Genomic DNA, 22454 nt, shown 5'->3' on the forward strand with positions numbered 1-22454 from the left:
GAAAGGTGCACAGGTAGCTGACACCATTGCCGGCGATGGACAGCCCACCCCTTCCAAGTGATTAAGAGGGTGGGCTGCCGCAGCTATTTAAATGAGCCGCCGCACGGGAGATTGCGGCAGCTCTTTGGGCCACCATGTTTTGAGTTCGCCGCCGACATTGGCGACAGGCTCTTAAAATCCAGCCCAGTGCAGAGTTGACCCCTCCCCCACCAACTGCACAAAGTGCAGAGGTCACCCCTTGCCCCCCTCACTAAAAATGCTGAGTTGACGCTGTCTCCTCCCACCCCCCACTGCACTAAAAATGCTTTGAGCCCCCTTTCCCACCACGGTGGTGCCAGCTTTCCCTGGACGAGAAAGTTAAGGCTCTTGAGTGTCGCCCGTCGTACTGACCATCTGGATCCGATGGCAAGATCACGGAGAACTGGATTTAAATGTATGCATCAAGTTAATTTCAATATTTAAAGTTGAATCCAGTTGCCAAGCAGGGGGGGGCGCCACAGAGCCTCGCCCCCGCCAGGAAGATTGGGCCTGGCAATCCTGGTGCAGGCTATGTGGCGGGCCACTACCACTGCGATCTTCCGGCGTCCCCCGCCATGGAGCACAACGTCAGGAGCTCAACAAAATCCAGCCAAGTGCCTTTAGCTTTGACATTTTGCTAATTTTCCCTGATGCCACCTCAGTCACTGATACCTTTGTCACTCTCACTGTCCCTTTTAGACGAACTCTGCTTATTTTTACCCAAAACATTGCTCTGCTCTAGAGCCTTGACACTTCCCTTGTTGCTTTTGAATTTGAAAATAAGATGAATTTGAAAATAATTTCCACAGGATAAAAGCAGAAATTTGACTTAATTATTGTGCTTTCTCCTTCAAGCCCTGTATGGAGTTCTGTTTGTGGACAACAAAGAGGCAGGATTTGCCAACTACCGGCTGTGGGAGTCTGTGGGATTTGTCACAGCATTTGCTTATGCAAATTTTTTGTGCATAAAGGTCAAGTTGATTATCTTGGTGATAGTCCTGATATTAGGTATGATATTATATGGAATTGTGGAATACATTGAATACGTAAAATCTGCCAGGGAAAATCCTCGAACTTTTTTCCAAATTTTACGCAGTGTTCACCTGGAAAAAAAAGAAGAGGAAAGGAATGAGGAACCAGAAACCACTGATATAAAACCTGTTGATGAAAATGACACTGAAACCCAAAATACATCTTCTGAGACAAAGTTATAAAAGCAGCATTTTCTTTGATTTCTACAGATGTCTCAGCAAATGACAGTATCCACATTCTTCCAAAAATCAACCATACACTTACAAATGTATTGCTTTTTATAATTTACTTAAAATGAAAATACAATTTTCTAAATATTATATTAACTTTACAATGACCAGGCTTGTCTTTTGTAATAGTCAATCTTTAATTGAATTAGCTAATGTAATTGAACTGTAACATAGGGCTGGATTTTAAGCGGCAAGCTTCAAAATGCAGGCTGCACGCTAAAGAGCTGCTGCGATTCCAAGCGTGGGGGCTCATTTAAATAGCCGGAGCGGACCACCCCTGCCTCCGCACTGCCCTGATCACATGGATGGGGTGGGCTGTCCGTTCCCGTCAATGGAGTCAGCTGCCTGTGCGCATAGCCCCCCTCAAAACAATTATTTGCCCTTTCCCCCCCCCCCAAAACACTTACCTTTACCATCTGACGTTCCCCCCCTCAAAACTGCATAAACTTTAAACTATAACTCTTCCCACCGTTAATTTGACTACGTTCCACCCCTGCATTGATAAACTTATCTCCTCCCCCCTCCCCACCACTTTTGCGCCTCGTTTCCCCGGATGGGGATCCAAAGGTGCAGGAATGTCATCTGCCTGGTCGAAGAGCACAGCAGGACATCAGGAGATGACATAAGTTTATTTTAATTGATTTAAATATTCAAATTGTGCTCCAGTCGCCCAGCGGCAGGGAGACCACCATGGTGTTTGCTAGTCTGTATGCATGCTACTGTTACGACCAGGTGAGAAAGGTGTCTAGGGGTCCCTCTCAGCCTTCACCTGGTCCTGCCATAACAGGGTTTAATTTTTAAACTTGCTGTGTTTTTAGCTCCCCCTTCGTGAATCCTTGTCCACCACTTCCAATTATAAAGCAAAGAAACCAGCACAAACAGGCTTTCTTAGGTTTAAAGAAGAAAAGTTGAATTTTATTAAACTTAAACTCTAATTTGGCTAATGCCTACGCACGCCCACACTAGCATGCATACACATGCGATACATGCAAATAGAGACAGAAAAGAGCAGAAGAAAAATAAAGTGGAAAGGTTTGAGGCAATATCTGAAGAAATTTTGTTACGGTTCTTCAAGCTCACTGTAGAGTCCTTGCTTTTTGTTGGGACCCAATATTCTTCATAAACCTTCTTTGTTGTAGGAGACTTTTCTCTCTTGGGGTTCATGTGGCTTCAGTGGATTCAGAGGCTTGTGAGAAAGAGGTGGGAGCAGACAGGAGAAATCTTCTCAGTCCAGGTGCAAGCAGACACACTCTGTTTAAACTGTTTGTACAATACAGAAAAACCAGGTTGCCAAGCAGGTTGGTCCTGTGACTAACTGGTCTGACCACGTCTTGGGTTGTATCACCTCAGCAGTCTCTGGAATGCACCTCTTGCACACAATACCTGGTGATCAAGGTCCATTGTGGGTTGAATGTGTCATGGAATGGTCCTTTGTCCCTCCAATCACCGTCTGTTAATATGCAAATATCTTTTCCTGCCACGGCTGATCTGTTTAAGAAGTCCTTTCTTCACTCCAGTAACAGTTTAAAATCAATGTTCATGACAAAATTAATGTGCCTCATTCTTGGCAGGTGGGGGCCTAGCATGGCAATGTGTTGAGGAAGAAGTCCAAACTGTAACACAAGAGTCACAGAGGATTTTGCAGCTGCTTATACAGCAACACCCCATGCATGGTCTTTAAATATCCGCCACCTTTGATCCATACACTTGTAAACATGTACTACGGCTTAGTGAACATCCTATGGTGCATTAATATTTTTGGCTTGACAGCCAACAAATTCCTATTATCATGCTCAGGTCTTTGCAATGCTTGTAGCCTGAAATAAATATCTTCAATTCATCTTGTTTAACGGGTAATACGATTTGTTTCTGTACCAAAAAGACATGCTGTTATGCAGGAGATCTAACGAATGCTTGCCCTGAGGGTGAGATAGTAAATTTGCCATGAATATTTGATTAATGACCAAGACAGAAGATCCAGGGTATCCTTCACATACTTACAGAAAGGTTAATTTGTACATTGTTCAATAATAAATTGAGAAGGAAGAGGTGACCAAAAGCAAAACTCAAGTGGTATTTTTTAATGAAATCTTTCGAAGCTGGGAAAAATTTAGCAAGCCGAGGTTTAAGTTTGAGATTGTAACTACAAAATGGCCGAATACTCTGTCACTGATCATAGAGTACATTGTGCACAACACATAGGGTTGGGGAGGCATGCAGACTCGGAGCGGCAACAGGCGACTCTCACATGCCGTCCCGTTCACGACTAGGAAAAGCCGATGGGGGACAGCAGAAGTAGCAGTCATCGGAGACTGTGCAGGCAAGTCTTGCCAAACGGGTCTCAATTCTGCATGCACGCGTACGGAGGTAGGAGGGAGGGTGGTATTGCTGGGGGCACAACTCTGCAGGCATGAAGGGAGGTGGGTGGGGGGGGGGGGGGGAAATGGCATTACCAGGGGCACAACTCTGCAGGCATGAAGGGAGGTGGGAGAGGGGGATGGTATTACCAGGGGCACAATCCTGCAGGCATGAAGGGAGGGGGGAATGTCATTACCGGAGGCACAACTCTGCAGGAATGAAGTGATCAACTGTGTACCCTCCCTCTGTAAAGGGGGGCACTCTGTGCCACTGAATGCTTGTGTGAGTGAAGGAGCAATGGCACTCTGGGAACCCTGTGTGTGGGGAGGGTGCCTGAAACGGTAAGTGTGTAAAGATTATCTGGTGGGTCAATCGATACTGCTACTACGATCTGAATGTAGTCATACTGTGCCACTCTGCCATGCCATGCCACATAGTTGATGCATGAAAGCACCTGATGTACCAGTCAGCATCAATATCTGCCCTGTTAGGTACCTTCGAAAAAGTGAAGGAACCAATTTTAATTGCAATTTTGAGGTGGGGATGATTCATCCTATAATCATTGATCCATTTGTTGTGAGAAGCCATATGTGCCACAGGCACAACCAAGAGGCAGGTGCAGCCCAGGTAGAAGCTCCTGGTCGTGAACAGCAGCAGCCCCCAAGGTCAACTCAGCACTACAGCTTGCCGGGCTTATACAGGTCCCGCGTGACATACCCGCAGATGTCTGAGCGCCATGATCAGAAGCAACTGTGGATGTCCAGAGAGGCAGTGACACATCTCTGCGCCCTGCTCAACGATGACCTGCAGCCCATGGGCTTCTGTGGATATCCTATGCTGTGGCCCTCAAAATGACAGCGGCTCTCAGCTTCTATGCCTCTGCATCATTTCAGGAACCCCCGGCGACCGATATGGCGTCACACAGTCAGCAATACACCCCTGCATCAGGAAGGTCATCGATGCCCTGTACCGGAGGCCGCACACTATGTCGGCTTCACAGTGGATCCTGAGAACCAGGCCCAGAGGGCCATCAAATTTGGCTGTATCGTGGGATCACCACAGGTGCAAGGGCTCATGGACTGCACCCATGTGGCCATCAAGGTTCCCGCCGGCCAACCAGCTGCATTCCTCAACTGAAAGGGCCTCCACTCCCTCAATGTGCAGCTAATATGTGACCACCATAAGCACTTTATGCAAATTTATTTATTTTATTTAGAGATACAGCACTGAAACAAGCCCTTTCAGCCCACCGAGTCTGTGCTGTCCAACAACCACCCATTTTATACTAACCCTATAGTAATCCCATATTCCCTACCACCTACCTACACTAGGGGCAATTTACAACAGCCAATTTACCTATCACCTGCAAGTCTTTGGCTGTGGGAGGAAACTGGAGCACCCGGCGAAAACCCACGCAGTCACAGGGAGAAGTTGGAAACTACGGAAGGACAGTACCCAGAATTGAACCCGGGTCCCTGGAGCTGTGAGGCTGCGGTGCTAATCACTGCGCCATTGTGCCCGCTTTCCAGACAGCTGCCATGGCGCCATCATTTTGTGCCAGTTCCAAGGTGCCTTTGCTGTTCACTGAATTGGCTCAAATCGATAGGTGGCTTTTTGGAGACAAGGGCTACCCCTTGCAGACATGGCTCCTGACACCAGTGAGAAAACATCATCAGTGGTGAGATACAATGCCAGCCATAGAGCTACAAGAGCCACCATTGAGCAGGTGATCGGCATGCTGAAAAAGTACCTCTGCTGCCTGGATAGATCGGGTGGTGCCCTGCAGTATGAGCCGGAAAGGGTAGCTCATATCGCTGCTGTTTGCTGTGTTCTGCATAACTACGCACTCAATAGGGGGGAGGCCTTGCAGGATGAGGAGAGACGTGAGCAGGACTCATCCTCAGATGAAGAGGACGCAGAGAGCTTGCAGCAGGAAAGGTGCATGGGAGGACAGACAGCATTCAGGCACTGCAGCAGGGCAAGCAGCGAGCAAGGGATGCATGGCAACGTCTTATTGATCAATGGTTCTCCTCGCCATAAAGACCATGTGCTCTGCAAGCCACACAGCACCCTCGATCACCTGTTGTGCAGCAATCCGCATCTACATCTTTGTCTCCATCATTACTGGCAAAAGCAAACTGAGCCAAGTCCATGTTACTGCATCCGTGGAGACGCAAGAGTAATACAGGCATAGCAATAATGTTAATCCATACATTGGCATTTCTGAAAGGCCAACGATGTAATGCGAATGGACATGATCGGTACATGCTGGCACTCTTCATTCACACTGTAAAAGCAACACACATGTTAGTGAAGAACATTCAGTAATTTAACTTCTTACAGAGTTGTGTCACCTGTGCGGACCCATTTGAACTAACGGTGTTTTTCTGAAAGGCTTGCAGGTGTTCCTCCGTGGTGCCACTTCTGCACTAGCAGCCTGACTGGAGGAAGGCTGCTGATCAGAATGCCCTTTGGCTGTGGATGACTTTGGCGGTTGTCCTCTGCGCGCACGAGGCCTGGAGGGCCCCAGCTGGCTGAGGGAATCCTGTGTCAGTGCAGAACACTCCTCAGATGTCATGGCTGCTGGATCTTGACTCACCGGCAGAGGGGCCGGCGTCCACATTGGAATCCCTTTGAGGGGGTCCCCACAGGCTCACAGGCTCACCTCCTCCATCTCAGGGCTCCTTTGAATCTCTCTGCTCTTCCAGGAAGGAGCAGAAGGGACACTCTCTATGCCCCTGGTCCCTCTCTCGTCTTACCATTGATTTCTGGATCTGATGGCCTCAGTGAGGGATTGCAGGTCAGCGCGAATTAATGGAATCTGGCTCACCAGGAGGGCCGCCATCGTCTCCATGGATGAAGCCATGTGCTTATATGCCTGGGACATGCCAGCTGTCATGGCCCGGATGGACTCCGCCATCGACCGCTCAAGGCTGCACATGGCCTGTGGCATCTCCGCCAGATGTTGCCACAGCTGCTGCTGCAGCTCCAGCATGCCCTGTGCTGTCGGCAACTGAGGCTCATCAGTAGTCTTGGGCTCAACATGGGCCTGACCACTCACTCACAGCACTCCAACTGTTGGGCGTCGCTTTTCTCAGCCTCAGTCAGCTGCTTGGGCGAGTTTGCAGTGCTCTCACTAGCTTGTGACCCAGACTCTAAGGCCGATCCAGATTCCCACCGAGGTGACTGCATCTGCGCTGGTGGAAGGTGCGGGAGTGTCATGGGACACTGCTTCCTTGGAGGATGTCTGTTTTTCAGAGGTACAGGAGATTTCCTGGGCCAACTCAGAGCGTTGACCTGCAAGATACAATGAGATGAGCATACTGTCAATCTTTATGGTGAGCATTTGACTATTATGACAGCATTCTCTTAAACAGTATGATTTTCACAGGGATCATTGTGTATATCAAATGGATGCATGTTCACCTAGGACCTGAGCTCAATGTTACCAACTGCATGGTCCGCATGTATCGCAGCCAGTTTGAGGGCCTCCTCAGCCTGTTTCAGTGTCCGCATATATGGAACTCCTCCACCAGTTCAACTCGCCTCAAAAGTATTGTGGGCCCTCTTTGCCTGGAGGAGCTAGGAGGCAGAGATTAAGCATGGCCAGGCAACAACCGGACACATGTCACAAGAGGGGTGCTGGGCCCAAAGCTGGGGAATGCTCGGTGTGCACTGCTGAGTGAACTACACATGTAGGTGTCGTGCTCTGAGCAGCAGACAAGGGAGAGTTCTTTCATACTTTCATCCATTCATGTCACATCATTCCTCCCTACCCAACCTCCCTATCTTTGGCATGGCAGTGGCACACATGTGTGGACACCCAGGTTCAGTGGGGCCATGATACAATATGCCACTTAATTTTGCGGCGTGAAGCAGATTATTCATCCTCTTTGGCATTGGACCCATTCATGCCGGTTGGCCCCAGGGTTACTGGCCCCCTCTGCCACCTCCAGCCAGGCTGCCTTGGTTAGGCAGGGGGCCTCTTCTTACTATTGCTGGGGAAAAGGACCTCCTGCCTTGCCCACACAGCCTGCAGGAGAATGAGCAGGGAGGCATTGCTAAACCGTGGGGCCAACCTGGAGCACCCCTCTGCCACCTTCGGATTTTTGTCTCGTTCTTTAAATGCAAAGGTTATACCACCGTCTAACTGCTCTAACTGTTGGCAGCAAGGTTTTTTTTTCAGGAATGCAGGACTAGTGAGGAAATCTGTGCTGTTCTAGTTTTTCATATATAACAGCCACAGATATAGATGTTGACGTTCACTTTGCTTCTGCACCAGTTTATCATAATTATTGATTCAATATTTCAGGTTTGCAATGCAGCTACAAGGGAAACATATTTTCCTGGTTCTTTGAAAAATAGTTCTATTTCTAGTTACATGTATTTTCAAATATAATTTCCATGAAAAATGCGTACAGATTCCAAATACATATTAGTCTGCAGCTGTTTACATTCAGGAAATGAAAAGCCCATAATATGTTGATATTATTAAATGATGCTTTTATTTCTGAGAGGGTATTTTCCTTTCCTGATGTAATTCAATTTCACTTTCACGTATGTGCAAAATTAGGATTATACACCCAAGTGCAGTAGCCCTACAGGAAAAAAGGTTGCAATTAAGTGGAAGAAGAGGATCTCACCTGCACAGGTCACTTGGACAAAGCAGAGTAAGTATTTGGCAGTTGGCAAGAAGCAGGTGCTGGGGTGCTTTAAATAGGGCCCGAGCACATGCTCCTCAGCTGACCCGACGACGATCATGGCGCCAGAGGTCGTGGCGCATCGCATCAATGATAGTGGTCCATCGCGCTGAATATCGCAGCAGCTCCGCAACAGGCTGTCCACACGGGTGGACCACCATCTTTAAAGCGCGCCATAATAAAATTCATCCCTTTGTGTTTTATTTGTCGAATAAAATGACAGCGACAGGTTTTCTTGTAGTCTTAAAACAGAAGATTAATTATTTATTGAGCAATATGCCTTATCCTGAAATTGTCGCAACTGTAGCCACACATGCATTCACTTGCACACACACTCTCGACAGAAGGTATAAAAGTACAGGGTAAGAGGTGTAGAGTTCAGATTGTAAAAGTCTGTTTTTTCAGGAATAACCTGTGGGATCCCCCTTGGAAGGTGAATTTTTAAAGTTGCAGGCCTGTTTACTGGTTGTCTGGTATTTGTTGGGCTGTTGCACTCTCCTGGCGTTTCACTTTGGGTTGAGGATGGTGCTGATGTCTTAGGTCAATTATTATTGGTAGAAAAGTAGTTTTTGCAAAGGCACTCTCTTGTCTCTGTTGTAAATAGCTTCCACTTGTCTCAATAGGGTTCAACTGTGTTGGCTGGAAACGATCTCTCTCTCTCTCTCTCTCTCTCTCAGACTTACTGGATCGCAAGATGGCTTTTGTTGCACAGTGTAGCTGAGGAGAGACCAGACTGATTTTTTTTCCAAAAATATACTTTATTCATAAAAATTTGCAAAAAATACATAACAAAACATTTCAAAAAAGTTCAAATTTGACATTTTGGAAATTGCAATAGAGATCAGATTCCTTTGATACAGAACATGAGGTGCCTCACAACTCTTGCTATTCCATTTTATATGCAATGTACATTTGCATTATAGAGTCATAGAGTTATACAGCACAGAAACAGGCCCATCGTGTCTGTGCCGGCCATCAAGCACCTAACTATTCTAATCCCATTTTACAGCACTTGGCTCATAGCCTTGTATATTATGGCATTTCAAGTGCTCATCTAAATACTTATTAAATATTGTGAGGGTTCCTGCCTCTACCACCTCTTCAGGCAGTGCATTCCAGATTCCAACCGTCCTCTAGGTGAAAACATTTTTCCTCAAATGCACTCTAAACCTCCTGCACCCTACCTTAAATCTATACCCCCTGGTTATTGACCCCTCTGCTAAGGGACAAAATTTCTTCCTATCTAAACTATCAATGCCCCTTATAATTTTGTATACCTCAATCATATCTCCCCTCAGCCTAATCTGCTGTAAGGAAAACAACCCTAGCCTTTTCAGTCTCTCTTCATAGCTGAAATGCTCCAGCCCAGGCAACATCCTGGTGAACCTCCTCTGCACCCTCTCCAGTGCAATCACATCCTTCCTATAGTGTGGTGCCCAGAACTGTACACAGTACTCCAGCTGTGGCCTAACTAGAGTTTTATACAGCTCCATCAGAACCTCCCTGCTCTTATATTCTATGCCTCGGCTAATAAAGGCAAGTATCTCATATGCTTTCCTAACCACCTTATCTACCTTGTGCGGCTGCCTTCAGTGATCTATGGACAAGTACACCAAGGTCCCTCGGATCCTCTGTACTTCCTAGGGTCCTACCATCCACTGTATATTCCCTTGCCTTGTTGGTCCTCCCAAAATGCATCACCTCACACTTCTCAGGATTAAATTCCATTTGCCACAGCTCCACCCATCTTACCAGCCCATCTATATCGTCCTGTAATCTAAGGCTTTCCTCCTCACTATTTACGAAACCACCAATTTTCGTGTCATCTGCGAACTTACTGATCATATCTCCTATATTCACATCTAAATCATTAATGTACACGACAAACAGCAAGGGTCCCAGCACCGATCCCTGCAGTACACCACTGGTCACAGGCTTCCACTCGCAAAAACAACCCTCGAACATTACCCTCTGCCTCCTGGCACTGAGCCAATTTTGGATCCAATTTGCCAAATTGCCTTGGATCCCATGGACTCTTACCTTCTTAACCAATCTCCCATACAGGACCTTATCAAAAGCCTTACTGAAGTCCATATAGACTACATCAACTGCTTTACCCTCGTCTACACATTTCGTCGCCGCCTCAAAAAAAAAGTCAGACACAATCTTCCCCTGACAAAGCCATGCTGACTATCCCTGATTAATCCCTGCCTCTCCAAGTGGAGATTAATCCTGTTCCTCAGAATTTTTTCCAATAGTTTCCCAACCACTCATGTGAGACTCACTGGCCTGGAATTACCTGGTTTATCCCCGCTACCCTTCTTGAATAATGGTACCACATTCCTCTGGTATCTCTCCTGTGGCCACAGAGGATTTGAAAATTTGTGTCAGAGCCCCTGCAATCTCCTCCCTTGCCTCACATAACAACAGCCTGGGATATATCTCATCTGGTTCTGGAGATTTATTCACTTTTAAGCCTGCTAAAACAGCTAATACTTCCTCCCTTTCAATGCTAATATGTTCAAGTATATCACAATCCCCCTTCCTGATCTCTACACCTACATCATCCTTCTTCATAGTGAACACAGATGAAAAGTAATCATTTAAAACCTCACCTATGTCCTCCAGCTCCACACACAGATTGCCACTTTGGTCCCTACTCTTTCTCTGGTTATCCTCTTGCCCTTAATATACTTATAAAACGCCTTAGGATTTTCCTTTATCTTGCCTGCCGGTGTTTTTTCATGTCCCCTCTTCACTCTCCTAATTACTTTTTTAAGTTCCCCCCTACACTTTCTATACTCCTCTAGGGTCTCCACTGTTTTCATTAGACCACATTGATGTTGTTGTCTCTAGTCATGTCCTGAAAAGACTCCCCCTTTGTTCCTCAAAACGATTGTCTTTTAAGGTGAATATTTTTACAAGGGTTGGCTTCGCCCATGTGACTTTCAGTCCGAGCTGGGCTGTGTAATGGCCTTGATGATGGCCCCATTCTGAGATGAGGGTGGTTCACACACCATTGTAAAGGAGGTTATTTGGAGATGAGAAGTCTGTGAAAGGTCTTGTCTTTTTGTGTTTGAATATCGCTTACATCCAGGTGTCATTATCTGTCGCAATTCCGTGCAGATGAAGCTTAATTGGTTTTCAGTCTCAGTAGACACGGTTGTGGATTTGAGGGCGAGAGTTGCTGAGGGTCATGTGTTTTGTCCTCCATTTTGCTGACAACACATTGTCCACTTTTGAAAGAAAAGTCAATTTTTATAACACTTCAGTTTGAGTTCTGTATTTTCAATCACTGCACTTCATGTGTGCATAACAATGGACATTCTGTTTATAGGAATACAACATGGTCAGTTGGTATCTGTTACTCCTAATTGTGGCAATGAGTTCCAAATTGATGTCCTTGAACTTAATGATATTTCTTATACTTGGAGAAGTTCTGTCATTTGATGATTCCAAGTACTCCAGCTCCAAATATTGGGCAGCTTAAGGTACATTGATTCGTAGGCTTATGGGAGGGACCAATGATGCTGAACCCTTGAAAATATCTGGCATAAAAACCCAAGAATGTAACAAGGTTATACTTGTGGCACAGTTGGTAGCAAGGTTGTGAGGTTCCAGTCCCATGGTCAGAGACCTGAGCACAAAATCCAGTCTGATACTCCAGTGCATAAAGTCATAGAAAAGTACAAAGGGGGGTGCTACACTGTTGGAAGTGCCAGCTTTCAGATGAGATGTTAAACTGAGGCCCCTGTTTGACCTTTTAGGTGACATATAAGCTCCTATGGCACTATTTTGAAGGGCAGGGTAGTTATCCCTGGTGTCCTGGCCAATATTTATCCCTCAACTAACATCACTAAAACATTAACTAGTCATAGGCCCGAATTTTACGGTGGCCGGACGGGAGCTGTCCACCGACCAAAAAGTCAGTGGTGATCCCGCCTCTGCTGGGCCGGGGGATCCGATCCTGATTTTATGGTCCCCAGGCCCTTAATTGGTCTTAGGCGCGACTTCCACCTGAGTGAGTCAGCAAATCCCGCCTAATGAAGCTGCCAGCCAATCAGCCACTCCAGGTGCTGCTTCACAAACCACTGACCACCTCTAGGCGCTTACCCATTGTCTCTCAAGGCAAGGAGGCCAAAAAAGAAGAAGAAGAAGAGAAGAATTTTGTGCAATTAATACTCGTCAAGGAGGCCTAGGCCTTAAAAATTGCTGGCAAAACTGGAATCGCCTTATGTTGCTGAAGCATTTTTTGGAATTCTTTCAGGATTCATCTATGCCAGAGATAGGAATATGGGGAGATTCCTCCAGTGAAGCCTTGTGATATCCCAAGATACTGTTCCTGTGAACACTGGACATTGGAATCATCCCTACAATTGCCTTTAGATATAAGTATTAAATATTCACCTGTTTCTGCCCATGAAAAGCAACTGTCTACTAAAATGGCAGGTGCAGCAAAAGTTAATAATTTTGTTGAAACAAAGCCACTAATTAATTAGTCTGTAGCTGCATAGATATTTATAAATTTTTCAAACAGTTAACAAATTGCTTAATCACCATTTCTTCAGAACATTTCAAAGACAGCTATTCTGTGTGAAATCAGAATGCTCAAACTGCCGACAAACCCTGGTCTCTGACCATGACCTTGGTGTCCTTCTTGATGGGCTGCATGAAAAGATGATGTTTTTGAGACTCAGAGGTCTGTTCAGGATCAGGCAGCCTGGATGTGGTTTACCAAATTCATCAAACAGGACCTTTGAGGAGACCATTTTGCTGAAGATTCTCTGCAGAGAAGAACACAGACATGTTGGTAAAAAAATACAGTCCTGCTTCATGTGCAAATTAATGCAGAGGGAAGTTCAATTTAACAGCACAGAGAAGAAGGGCAAGATAATTAATTGTACTGAAACTAAATCTAAGCCACAAGTTCTGGCGGGAGATTAGGAAATAACCATTTCTTGAGGATAGCCATCAAGGTACTACACAGCTGAAAATGCAAATGCTACAAGCTTTACTGTGAACTGTAAATGTTATGAAAGTGCTTCCATTTAAAAATATTTTTTGAGAACTTGTGTTTAAATCTTGTGGAAATTGATTCATTTGACCTAAAGTCGTGGGAGTCAGTTGCCAGTGATCGCCAGAGCTGGTGGACAGCCATAAAGGCGGGGCTAAAGAATGGTGAGTCGAAGAGACTTAACAATTGGCAAGAAAAAAGACAGAAGTGCAAGGAGAGAGCCAACTGTGTAACAGTCCCGGCAACCAATTTCATCTGCAGTGGCTGTGGAAGAGTCTGTCACTCTAGAATTGACCTTTATAGCCACTCCAGGCTGTGCTTCACAAACCACTGACCACTTCTAGGGGGTTACCCATTGTCTCTTGAGACAAGGTGGCCAAAGAAGATTCACTGGAAAGACTGAAGAGATTCCATAGATGCTGGACTTCGTTTTTGTTTAAAAGGGTCACTAGAAGAACTTGAGATTTTGTTTAAAAACAACCCCTTACTGGATATCACATGCCTTTAGCTAAATAAACAGCAACAGCCTTGGTGACTAGGGGAGTTGTTTACAGAGAATTGACATGCCAGAATTTATGGTGGTCAAGGGTTGGTTTCATTTTGGATATTGTTTTGAGTCAGTTGGGGGTAAGCCTGCTAAGAGAAAAGCCACTCGCTCACCCTTTTTCCACCTCTTCGAGAAACCCTGAGAATCCAGTGTGATAGCTGAAACCTCTGATGCCACATTTCTCCTGGCCTGCCAGACTAATCCTCGACGTCACCTGAAGAGAACTGCTCCAAAAAGAACCCAGTGACAGCCGTCAACGCGCATTTGGGATGCTAGAAAAGGGACAACTGATATCATTCCATATTTATCCTTTTCCTTCAAGAATTAACAAGTATTTGGCCATAGCATTTTTTTTTTTTTGGCTCTTTGTAAAGAGATCACTGCAGAAAAAAACTTCTTTATTTGTGTTGGGCTAACTTAGAAGGGAATTTTCATATTTCAATCTGTGAGTTAATGCTTTGTATCTTTATTGAATAATTCTTGTTTTATAATAAATTAATATGCTTGTTTATTAAAGAAACCTGGTTGGTAGATTTTATTCTGAAATAAAAATAGATAAAGTATATAATTGGCCGTATTGGTAACTGGGTAAAACATTTAAATATATGTTGTGACCCATGGAGAAGTGGAACTAGAGAAAGACAGTGCACTCTTCCAGCCTCGGTTGTAACGTAAGCACACATTTCAATGTAAAAGCTTAAGGTATTCCAAATGCAGGCATCAAAAGCCAAAGTCCATTACTGACACAGCTATAATTGAAGAAAGATAAGCTACTGAAATTGGGTGATTTTCTTTTTAAACAGGTCTAATCACATTTGTACATACTGACAGTAAAGACTGATGCAGCATTACAAGAATTTTGGTGATTAGTGGCTGCCCTAATGTGTATTCATAACTTATTAACAGAGAAAGTAGCATTCAATAGTGACACTATAGCCTCTCACCCTGCCACCCACCCACGCACCCCCTCCCCCCAACCTTTCTTTTTTTTCTTTTGGGCCTCCTTATCTCGAGAGACAATGGATACGCGCCTGGAGGTGGTCAGTGGTTTGTGAAGCAGCGCCTGGAGTGGCTATAAAGGCCAATTCTGGAGTGACAGGCTCTTCCACAGGTGCTGCAGAGAAATTTGTTTGTTGGGGCTGTTGCACAGTTGGCTCTCCCCTTGCGCCTCTGTCTTTTTTCCTGCCAACTACTAAGTCTCTTCGACTCGCCACAATTTAGCCCTGTCTTTATGGCTGCCCGCCAGCTCTGGCGAATGCTGGCAACTGACTCCCACGACTTGTGATCAATGTCACACGATTTCATGTCGCGTTTGCAGACGTCTTTATAACGGAGACATGGACGGCCGGTGGGTCTGATACCAGTGGCGAGCTCGCTGTACAATGTGTCTTTGGGGATCCTGCCATCTTCCATGCGGCTCACATGGCCAAGCCATCTCAAGCGCCGCTGACTCAGTAGTGTGTATAAGCTGGGGATGTTGGCCGCTTCAAGGACTTCTGTGTTGGAGATATAGTCCTGCCACCTGATGCCAAGTATTCTCCGAAGGCAGCGAAGATGGAATGAATTGAGACGTCGCTCTTGGCTGGCATACGTTGTCCAGGCCTCGCTGCCGTAGAGCAAGGTACTGAGGACACAGGCCTGATACACTCGGACTTTTGTGTTCCGTGTCAGTGCGCCATTTTCCCACACTCTCTTGGCCAGTCTGAACATAGCAGTGGAAGCCTTACCCATGCGCTTGTTGATTTCTGCATCTAGAGACAGGTTACTGGTGATAGTTGAGCCTAGGTAGGTGAACTCTTGAACCACTTCCAGACCGTGGTCGCCAATATTGATGGATGGAGCATTTCTGACATCCTGCCCCATGATGTTCGTTTTCTTGAGGCTGATGGTTAGGCCAAATTCATTGCAGGCAGACGCAAACCTGTCGATGAGACTCTGCAGGCATTCTTCAGTGTGAGATGTTAAAGCAGCATCGTCAGCAAAGAGGAGTTCTCTGATGAGGACTTTCCGTACTTTGGACTTCGCTCTTAGACGGGCAAGGTTGAACAACCTGCCCCCTGATCTTGTGTGGAGGAAAATTCCTTCTTCAGAGGATTTGAACGCATGTGAAAGCAGCAGGGAGAAGAAAATCCCAAAAAGTGTGGGTGCGAGAACACAGCCCTGTTTCACACCACTCAGGATAGGAAAGGGCTCTGATGAGGAGCCACCATGTTGAATTGTGCCTTTCATATTGTCATGGAATGAGGTGATGATACTTAGTAGCTTTGGTGGACATCCGATCTTTTCTAGTAGTCTGAAGAGACCACGTCTGCTGACGAGGTCAAAGGCTTTGGTGAGATCAATGAAAGCAATGTAGAGGGGCATCTGTTGTTCACGGCATTTCTCCTGTATCTGACGAAGGGAGAACAGCATGTCAATAGTCGATCTCTCTGCACGAAAGCCACACTGTGCCTCAGGGTAGACGCGCTCGGCCAGCTTCTGGAGCCTGTTCAGAGCGACTCGAGCAAAGACTTTCCCCACTATGCTGAGCAGGGAGATTCCACGGTAGTTGTTGCAGTCACCGCGGTCACCTTTGTTTTTATAGAGGGTGATGATGTTGGCATCGCGCATGTCCTGGGGTACTGCTCCCTCGTCCCAGCACAGGCATAGCAGTTCATGTAGTGCTGAGAGTATAGCAGGCTTGGCACTCTTGATTATTTCAGGGGTAATGCTGTCCTTCCCAGGGGCTTTTCCGCTGGCTAGGGAATCAATGGCATCACTGAGTTCCGATTTGGTTGGCTGTATGTCCAGCTCATCCATGACTGGTAGAGGCTGGGCTGCATTGAGGGCAGTCTCAGTGACAGCATTCTCCCTGGAGTACAGTTCTAGGTAGTGCTCAACCCAGCGGTCCATCTGTTTGCGTTGGTCAGTGATTATGTCCCCCGATTTAGATTTGAGGGGGGTGATCTTCTTGATGGTTGGCCCAAGAGCTCTCTTCATGCCATCATACATTCCTCTGATGTTTCCGGTGTCTGAGGCCAGCTGAATATGACTGCATAGGTGTTGCCAGTAGTCGTTTGCGCAACGCCTAGCTGTTCTTTGTGCAGTACTTCTGGCTGCTTTAAGTGCTGCGGATGTTAAATCGCTGGGGGCTTTCTTGTAGTTCAAAAGTGCAATGCGCTTAGCGGCTATGACAGGTTCCAGCTCTTCATTATGAGATTGAAACCAGTCTGCATTTCTCTTCGCACTTTTGCCGCACCCATTATAATAAAGGCCCTGACTGCCACTGAATACAGAATGATAGCTATCATCACATGGAGACAGTCAAAGGTAATCATTTTGGGTGGTGGAAGAAAGGCATGTATTAGCTAATGTTCCAAATCATGTTTTTTTTCCTCCTAATTGTCAGAGCAGGTAAACCCACCATGAGTAATCTGTCACAATGAGAACAGTTATGCAGTTCGTGATTTCAAAGGCAATGGTGTTTCAAGAATTGGATAATGCATTCACAAATGTGCCTTCTGGTCTCTCCAAAGATGGTGGTGTTAGATATTAGGAATCAGTATTAGGAATATGTGTAGAATATATATACTAGATATTTACCTTGGAATAAGGTAGAGAATTAGATTGATGCTCCAAGTTCCATCTTACTGGGAATTGCTCAAGTTTTGTTTCACCAGTAATAAACAGAATTTTGATTTTGACATATGACAATTACCCCAGATTCAGAGGAACCAATAACCCAGGAGATGGGGCATGGCCAGATGATGCCTCTGCAATAGTGGAGAAGTAACTGGGTAAATAAACAACCATATTATAAAGTTGTGCTAGGATTGTCTTTTAACCTTGTTTAGCAAAGCTCTTTGCTGAAATGTGTAAGTTAATCAGTGTGTGAAAGTAGAATAACAGGTGTTTTGTAAACATAGGGAATAATTCTATGGTAAAATAGATTGATAAGGGAATAGAAGAGTCAGACTGGATGGCTGGCCTATAGGCAGCTCTAAGCATAAGTGTTATGACCAGGTGAGGAAGGGGTCTCAGGATCACCTTTCGCCCCTTCTCTGGTTTGACCGCAACAGGGTTTATCCTTTTAACACAGAGATTTGACTTACCACCTCAGTGAGCACTTGCTCATGTTCCTCTGTAGAGTTGCAAATGAACCAATCAGACAGGTTTTCTTGAGTTTAAACAAGAAAGATATAAGTTTATTAACCATATCACTCTACACTGGTTAAAATTACTAAAATATGCTACATATCCACGCCCACATTCGCACAAGAGCCATACACACACACAAATAGATTAGAGAGGGGAAAAAACAGAGTTGGGATGTTGGAGTAGAGTCCTTAATAAATGGGATTTAAATATTGAATCTCAGTCTCAGTATCTTTAGTTGAAATTGTAGTCCTGAAGTCCTCGCTGGGGCACACAGGCAGAAGAGAGGGTTTATCCTTGTCCCCTGGTTGCTGACTGTAAGGATCTGTAGACTTGTCTTCCCCCAGCTGTAGCTTGAGGCTTCTCAGGATCTCTACTGGAGTGAGAGAGGGAGAGAGGAGAGATGCTCCCTGACTGGATCTCAGTTACTGTCTGACTTCTGAGTCATCACTCACAAATCTCCAGAATGGTCCAACCAGTCATGTGATGTGTTTGAATTCTTTGTGTTTGAATCTGGAATCATCTTTGAAATTCAAGGCTCTCCCCCTAGCTATTCAGACATACTTGGTGGGGGTGGGGGGGGGGGTGGGGGGGGTGGCTCTTTCAAAGTCAATGGATGTCGATGGCTTTTGATGACCCCCATTGATAAGGCTATCCCAGATAAGTGAATCTGAGAGCACCCCATTGTTCTGGCTAGGCTGAGTAATCACATCTGTCTCCAGCCTGATTCTTTCATTTTTTCATATGCAAATTGTGAGTAGCCATCTTGGCTGCTAGTTGTTCTGTTTTAAAAGTTATTTGTAACAATGTCCAGTAAAAGTTTCAGGCAAAGTTTCACACGATGAAATTAATATCTCCATCTGGTGTGTGGGGTTTCCGTCACAATAAGCAACTCATAACAGACAGAAACGAACAATGTAGATACTGACAGCCTAGATTTGAAGGCCGGTGTGTCCCTAGGGAACTGTGAAACAGATCACAAAAACAGCACAGAATGAGATAAGGCAAAAGACAAGGCTAAACCTTTTTCAACCAGAAGTGCCAAATGAATGATCCATTTCCTCCTGAGGTCCCCAGATGCTAGTCTTCAGGCAATTCTATTCACTCCATGTGATGTCACTAAAGGCTGAGCACACCAGATACAACAAAGGTTATGGGCCCTGACAACTTCCCGGCTACAGTACTGTAGACCTGTGCTCCAGGACTAGCCACGCCCCAAGCCAAGCTGTTCTAGTACAGCTACAACACTGGCATCTACTCAACAATGTAGAAAATTGCAAGGTATGTCCTGTCCACAAAAAGCAGGACAAACCAATCTGGCCAATTACTACGCCATTAGTCTACTCTCGATCATCAGCAAAGTGATGGAAGGTATTGTTGACAGTGCTAACAAGTGGCACTTACTCAGCAATAACCTGTTCACCAATGCTCAGTTTTGGGTTCCGCCAGGGCCACTCGGCTTCAGACTTCATTACAGCTTTGTTCCAAACATGGACAAAAGAGCTGAATTCAAGAGGTGAGGTGAGAGTAACTGCCCTTGACATCAAGACAGCATTTAACTGAATGTGGCATCAAGGAGCCTTAGCAAAATTGAAGTCAATTGGGCAGCACAGTGGTGCAGTGGCTAGCACCGCAGCCTCACAGCTCCAGCGACCCCGGTTCGGTTCTGGGTACTGCCTGTGCGGAGTTTGCAAGTTCTCCCTGTGACCGCGTGGGTTTTCGCCAGGTGCTCCAGTTTCCTCCCACAGCCAAAGACTTGCAGGTTGATAGGTAAATTGGCCATTGCAAATTGCCCCTAGTGTAGGTAGGTGGTAGGAGAATGGTGGGGATGTGATAGGGAATATGGGATTAATGTAGTTAGCATAAATGGGTGGTTGTTGGTTGGCACAGACTCGGTGGGCTGAAGGGCCTGTTTCAGTGCTGTATCTCTAAACTAAAACTATGTACCATCTACAAGATGCACTGTAGCAACGCGCCATGGCTCCTTCGACAGCACCTTCCAAACCCGCAACCTCTACCACCTAGAAGAACAAGGGCAGCAAATGCATGGGAACACCACCACCTGCAAGTTCCCCTTCAAGTCACAGATCATCCTGACTTGGAATATATTGACGCTCCTTCACTGTCGCTGGGTCAAAATTCTGGAAATTACTCCCTAAGAGCGGTGTGGCTGTATCTACACCACACGAACGGTGGTGGCTCAAAAAAGTGGCTCACTACCACTTTCTCAAGGGCAGTTAGGGATGGGAAATAAATGCCAGCTATGCTCACATCTCAAGAGTGAATAAAAAAAACCTTCAGCATGCTCTAAGGGCATGGTAAAGATGGACTTCTCTCCATGGTTTGAACAAAGAACTTTACATACTATTGGACACCTTCTATTCAAGTGGAACCTCTGTAGGAGAATGAAGCCTTATCAACATGGACCAGAGATCCATCCCTGAAAAAGGTAAAAAGGATAAAGTTTTGAAGACCTTACTGCTGTAGGCAATGGGGAGAAGCTCCTGAGGATGGATCCATGCTGACTTTGGTCTAATACTCTTAGGTAGTTTAGAAGACTTTGAGAAGAAGTAAGGCACCGAGAAGAAAAGAGAAAGAAGAAAAAGAGAGGAGCTGTTCCTGCATGCCAGCCACCCTGTCCAATCAGGTCAGATACTCACTACTTGTCACAGATGTATGCTTTTGCTGTATAACTATTGTTATATTCCATCTTAACTCCATTTAAACTCAACATACTCACCATATCGATTGCAATCGAAATTGCTTAAATAAAATTGTAACAAATTGGCAAGCCTAGCCAGGATCTGTAAACATATTGTTGTTAAAACAAGTTGAGACAGATTCGGTCTACAAACGTTAACAGGGTAGATAGAATGTTACAATTGGGTAGGAAACCTCTTGGCTTACAGTTTACGGCAGCAGTATTTTGTCACTGAAACCAGAAACAAATGGCAGTTGTGTTTTTTAGGGAAGAATACGTGAACACTCGGGGAATGTAGGGATCCTGGGGGCTCAAGAAGTGATTGGATTGGTACAAGGTGACAGGAAAAGTTACTCTGGGGGGATGTGGCATCCAAAGTGCATGTGCAGAAAATTAAACTTCAGGAAGCTGGACATAAACTGGCCCATGCCGCTCATTTGTGTGCCATTCACTCTGAAAATGATCTCAAGCTTTTGAAAGATCAAAATGCACAACTTAGCAGGGATTTGGAGGATTGGCAAAACCGAATGCTGCAACCTGTTCCCTTTTATGCAAAGAACAAACTTTGGCGAATGAAGCGCACTTGGTGTCACATCACCACTGCCAGGTTTAAAAACGGGTCTCGAACCTCCTAACTGGAGGATGCAAGAGGGGCCTTGAGAGAACTACATGAAAACCCCCTTCCAGTGGGCATTAATCACACCCTGTGAGTTAAAAATTTTTTGAGTTACAGGGTAAACATGAGAGACAGTCGGCTGTGGTTGCAGCAATCGGCCGTGTTAAACCAGGAGATCCTGAGACTGAATGAGACAATAAGGACCGATTGTTAAAATTCTAATAGTAATCCCCTACCTTCTGCTCTGCCACATTTCTATCCAAGACATACTACACCAATAAAGCTAAACGAGTAATATCATTACCATCACTTCTGTCAGCCGAGCAATGACAATGACGCTTCCTCTGTAACTTATGAATTGTCCCCAGTGGTAGAGTTGACCACTACTATAAGCAGGAGTTTAACCCCAGACGAGTGTAAAGCATTGGCTATGAAAAATGGCACCCTTAAATTGGAGAACGAGTCGGTCTAGTGAGCAATTGGGGTACGTTACGCTGTAACCATCTTGAATTTGATGTAATGGATCTCAAACAAGTTGTTTTGGCATGCATCTCCCACGAACTTGAGTAATCACTTTCTCAGGAGATTTTTTTCTTAGGCAGTCCCTCGGGTTTGAGGATGACTTGCTTTCCACTCTGGTCCAATGGGTTCTGCGATGGCTGTTAAGCCCAATGCGTAATCTGCAGACTCTGCCACGTGAGGGGCAGGTGGTGATTGAAGGGTCAGGTAGATGAGTAGTTTGGAGGTTTGTGCACTCCCTCCGATGCCTCAACTTCACCACTGTATGTCCTGACAAAGTCCCTCGAGGTGTAAAATACCTTCCCTAATGAGCTTTCTCCATCTAGGACAGTCATGAGCCAGGGACTCCCACAAGTCGTTGGGGATGTTTGATAATTTCAGGGATGCTTTGAGGACATCTTGAAAGTGTTTCCGTTGTCCTCCTGGGAGCTCCGGCTGCAACCAAGTCCTGAGTAGAACAGCTGCTTCGGGAGTCTGGTGTCAGGCATGTGAATGACATATCCTGCCCAGCAGAGCTGGTTTTGGATGATTAGCATCCTAATGCTGAGTTGATTGGCTTGGGAGAGAACACTGCTGTTGGATCGC

The 22454-nt window shown here is 45.6% G+C and overlaps 1 protein-coding gene across 4 annotated transcripts in view; it reads left to right on the top strand.

Moving 5' to 3' along the window:
* Positions 1 to 3120, top strand: part of unc93a (unc-93 homolog A) — a 220418-nt gene extending 217298 nt beyond the window's left edge. For all 4 annotated transcript variants that reach the window (XM_068044639.1, XM_068044637.1, XM_068044638.1 and 1 more), the window contains one exon: positions 874 to 3120. In XM_068044639.1, coding sequence (XP_067900740.1) covers positions 874 to 1232 — 359 coding nt within the window. In that variant the 3' untranslated portion in view covers positions 1233 to 3120. The remainder of the gene's footprint in view (positions 1 to 873) is intronic.
* Positions 3121 to 22454: the final 19334 nt, after the last annotated feature.

Source organism: Heterodontus francisci, chromosome 13, assembly GCF_036365525.1.
Source record: "Heterodontus francisci isolate sHetFra1 chromosome 13, sHetFra1.hap1, whole genome shotgun sequence".
NCBI classification, from domain to species: domain Eukaryota; kingdom Metazoa; phylum Chordata; class Chondrichthyes; order Heterodontiformes; family Heterodontidae; genus Heterodontus; species Heterodontus francisci.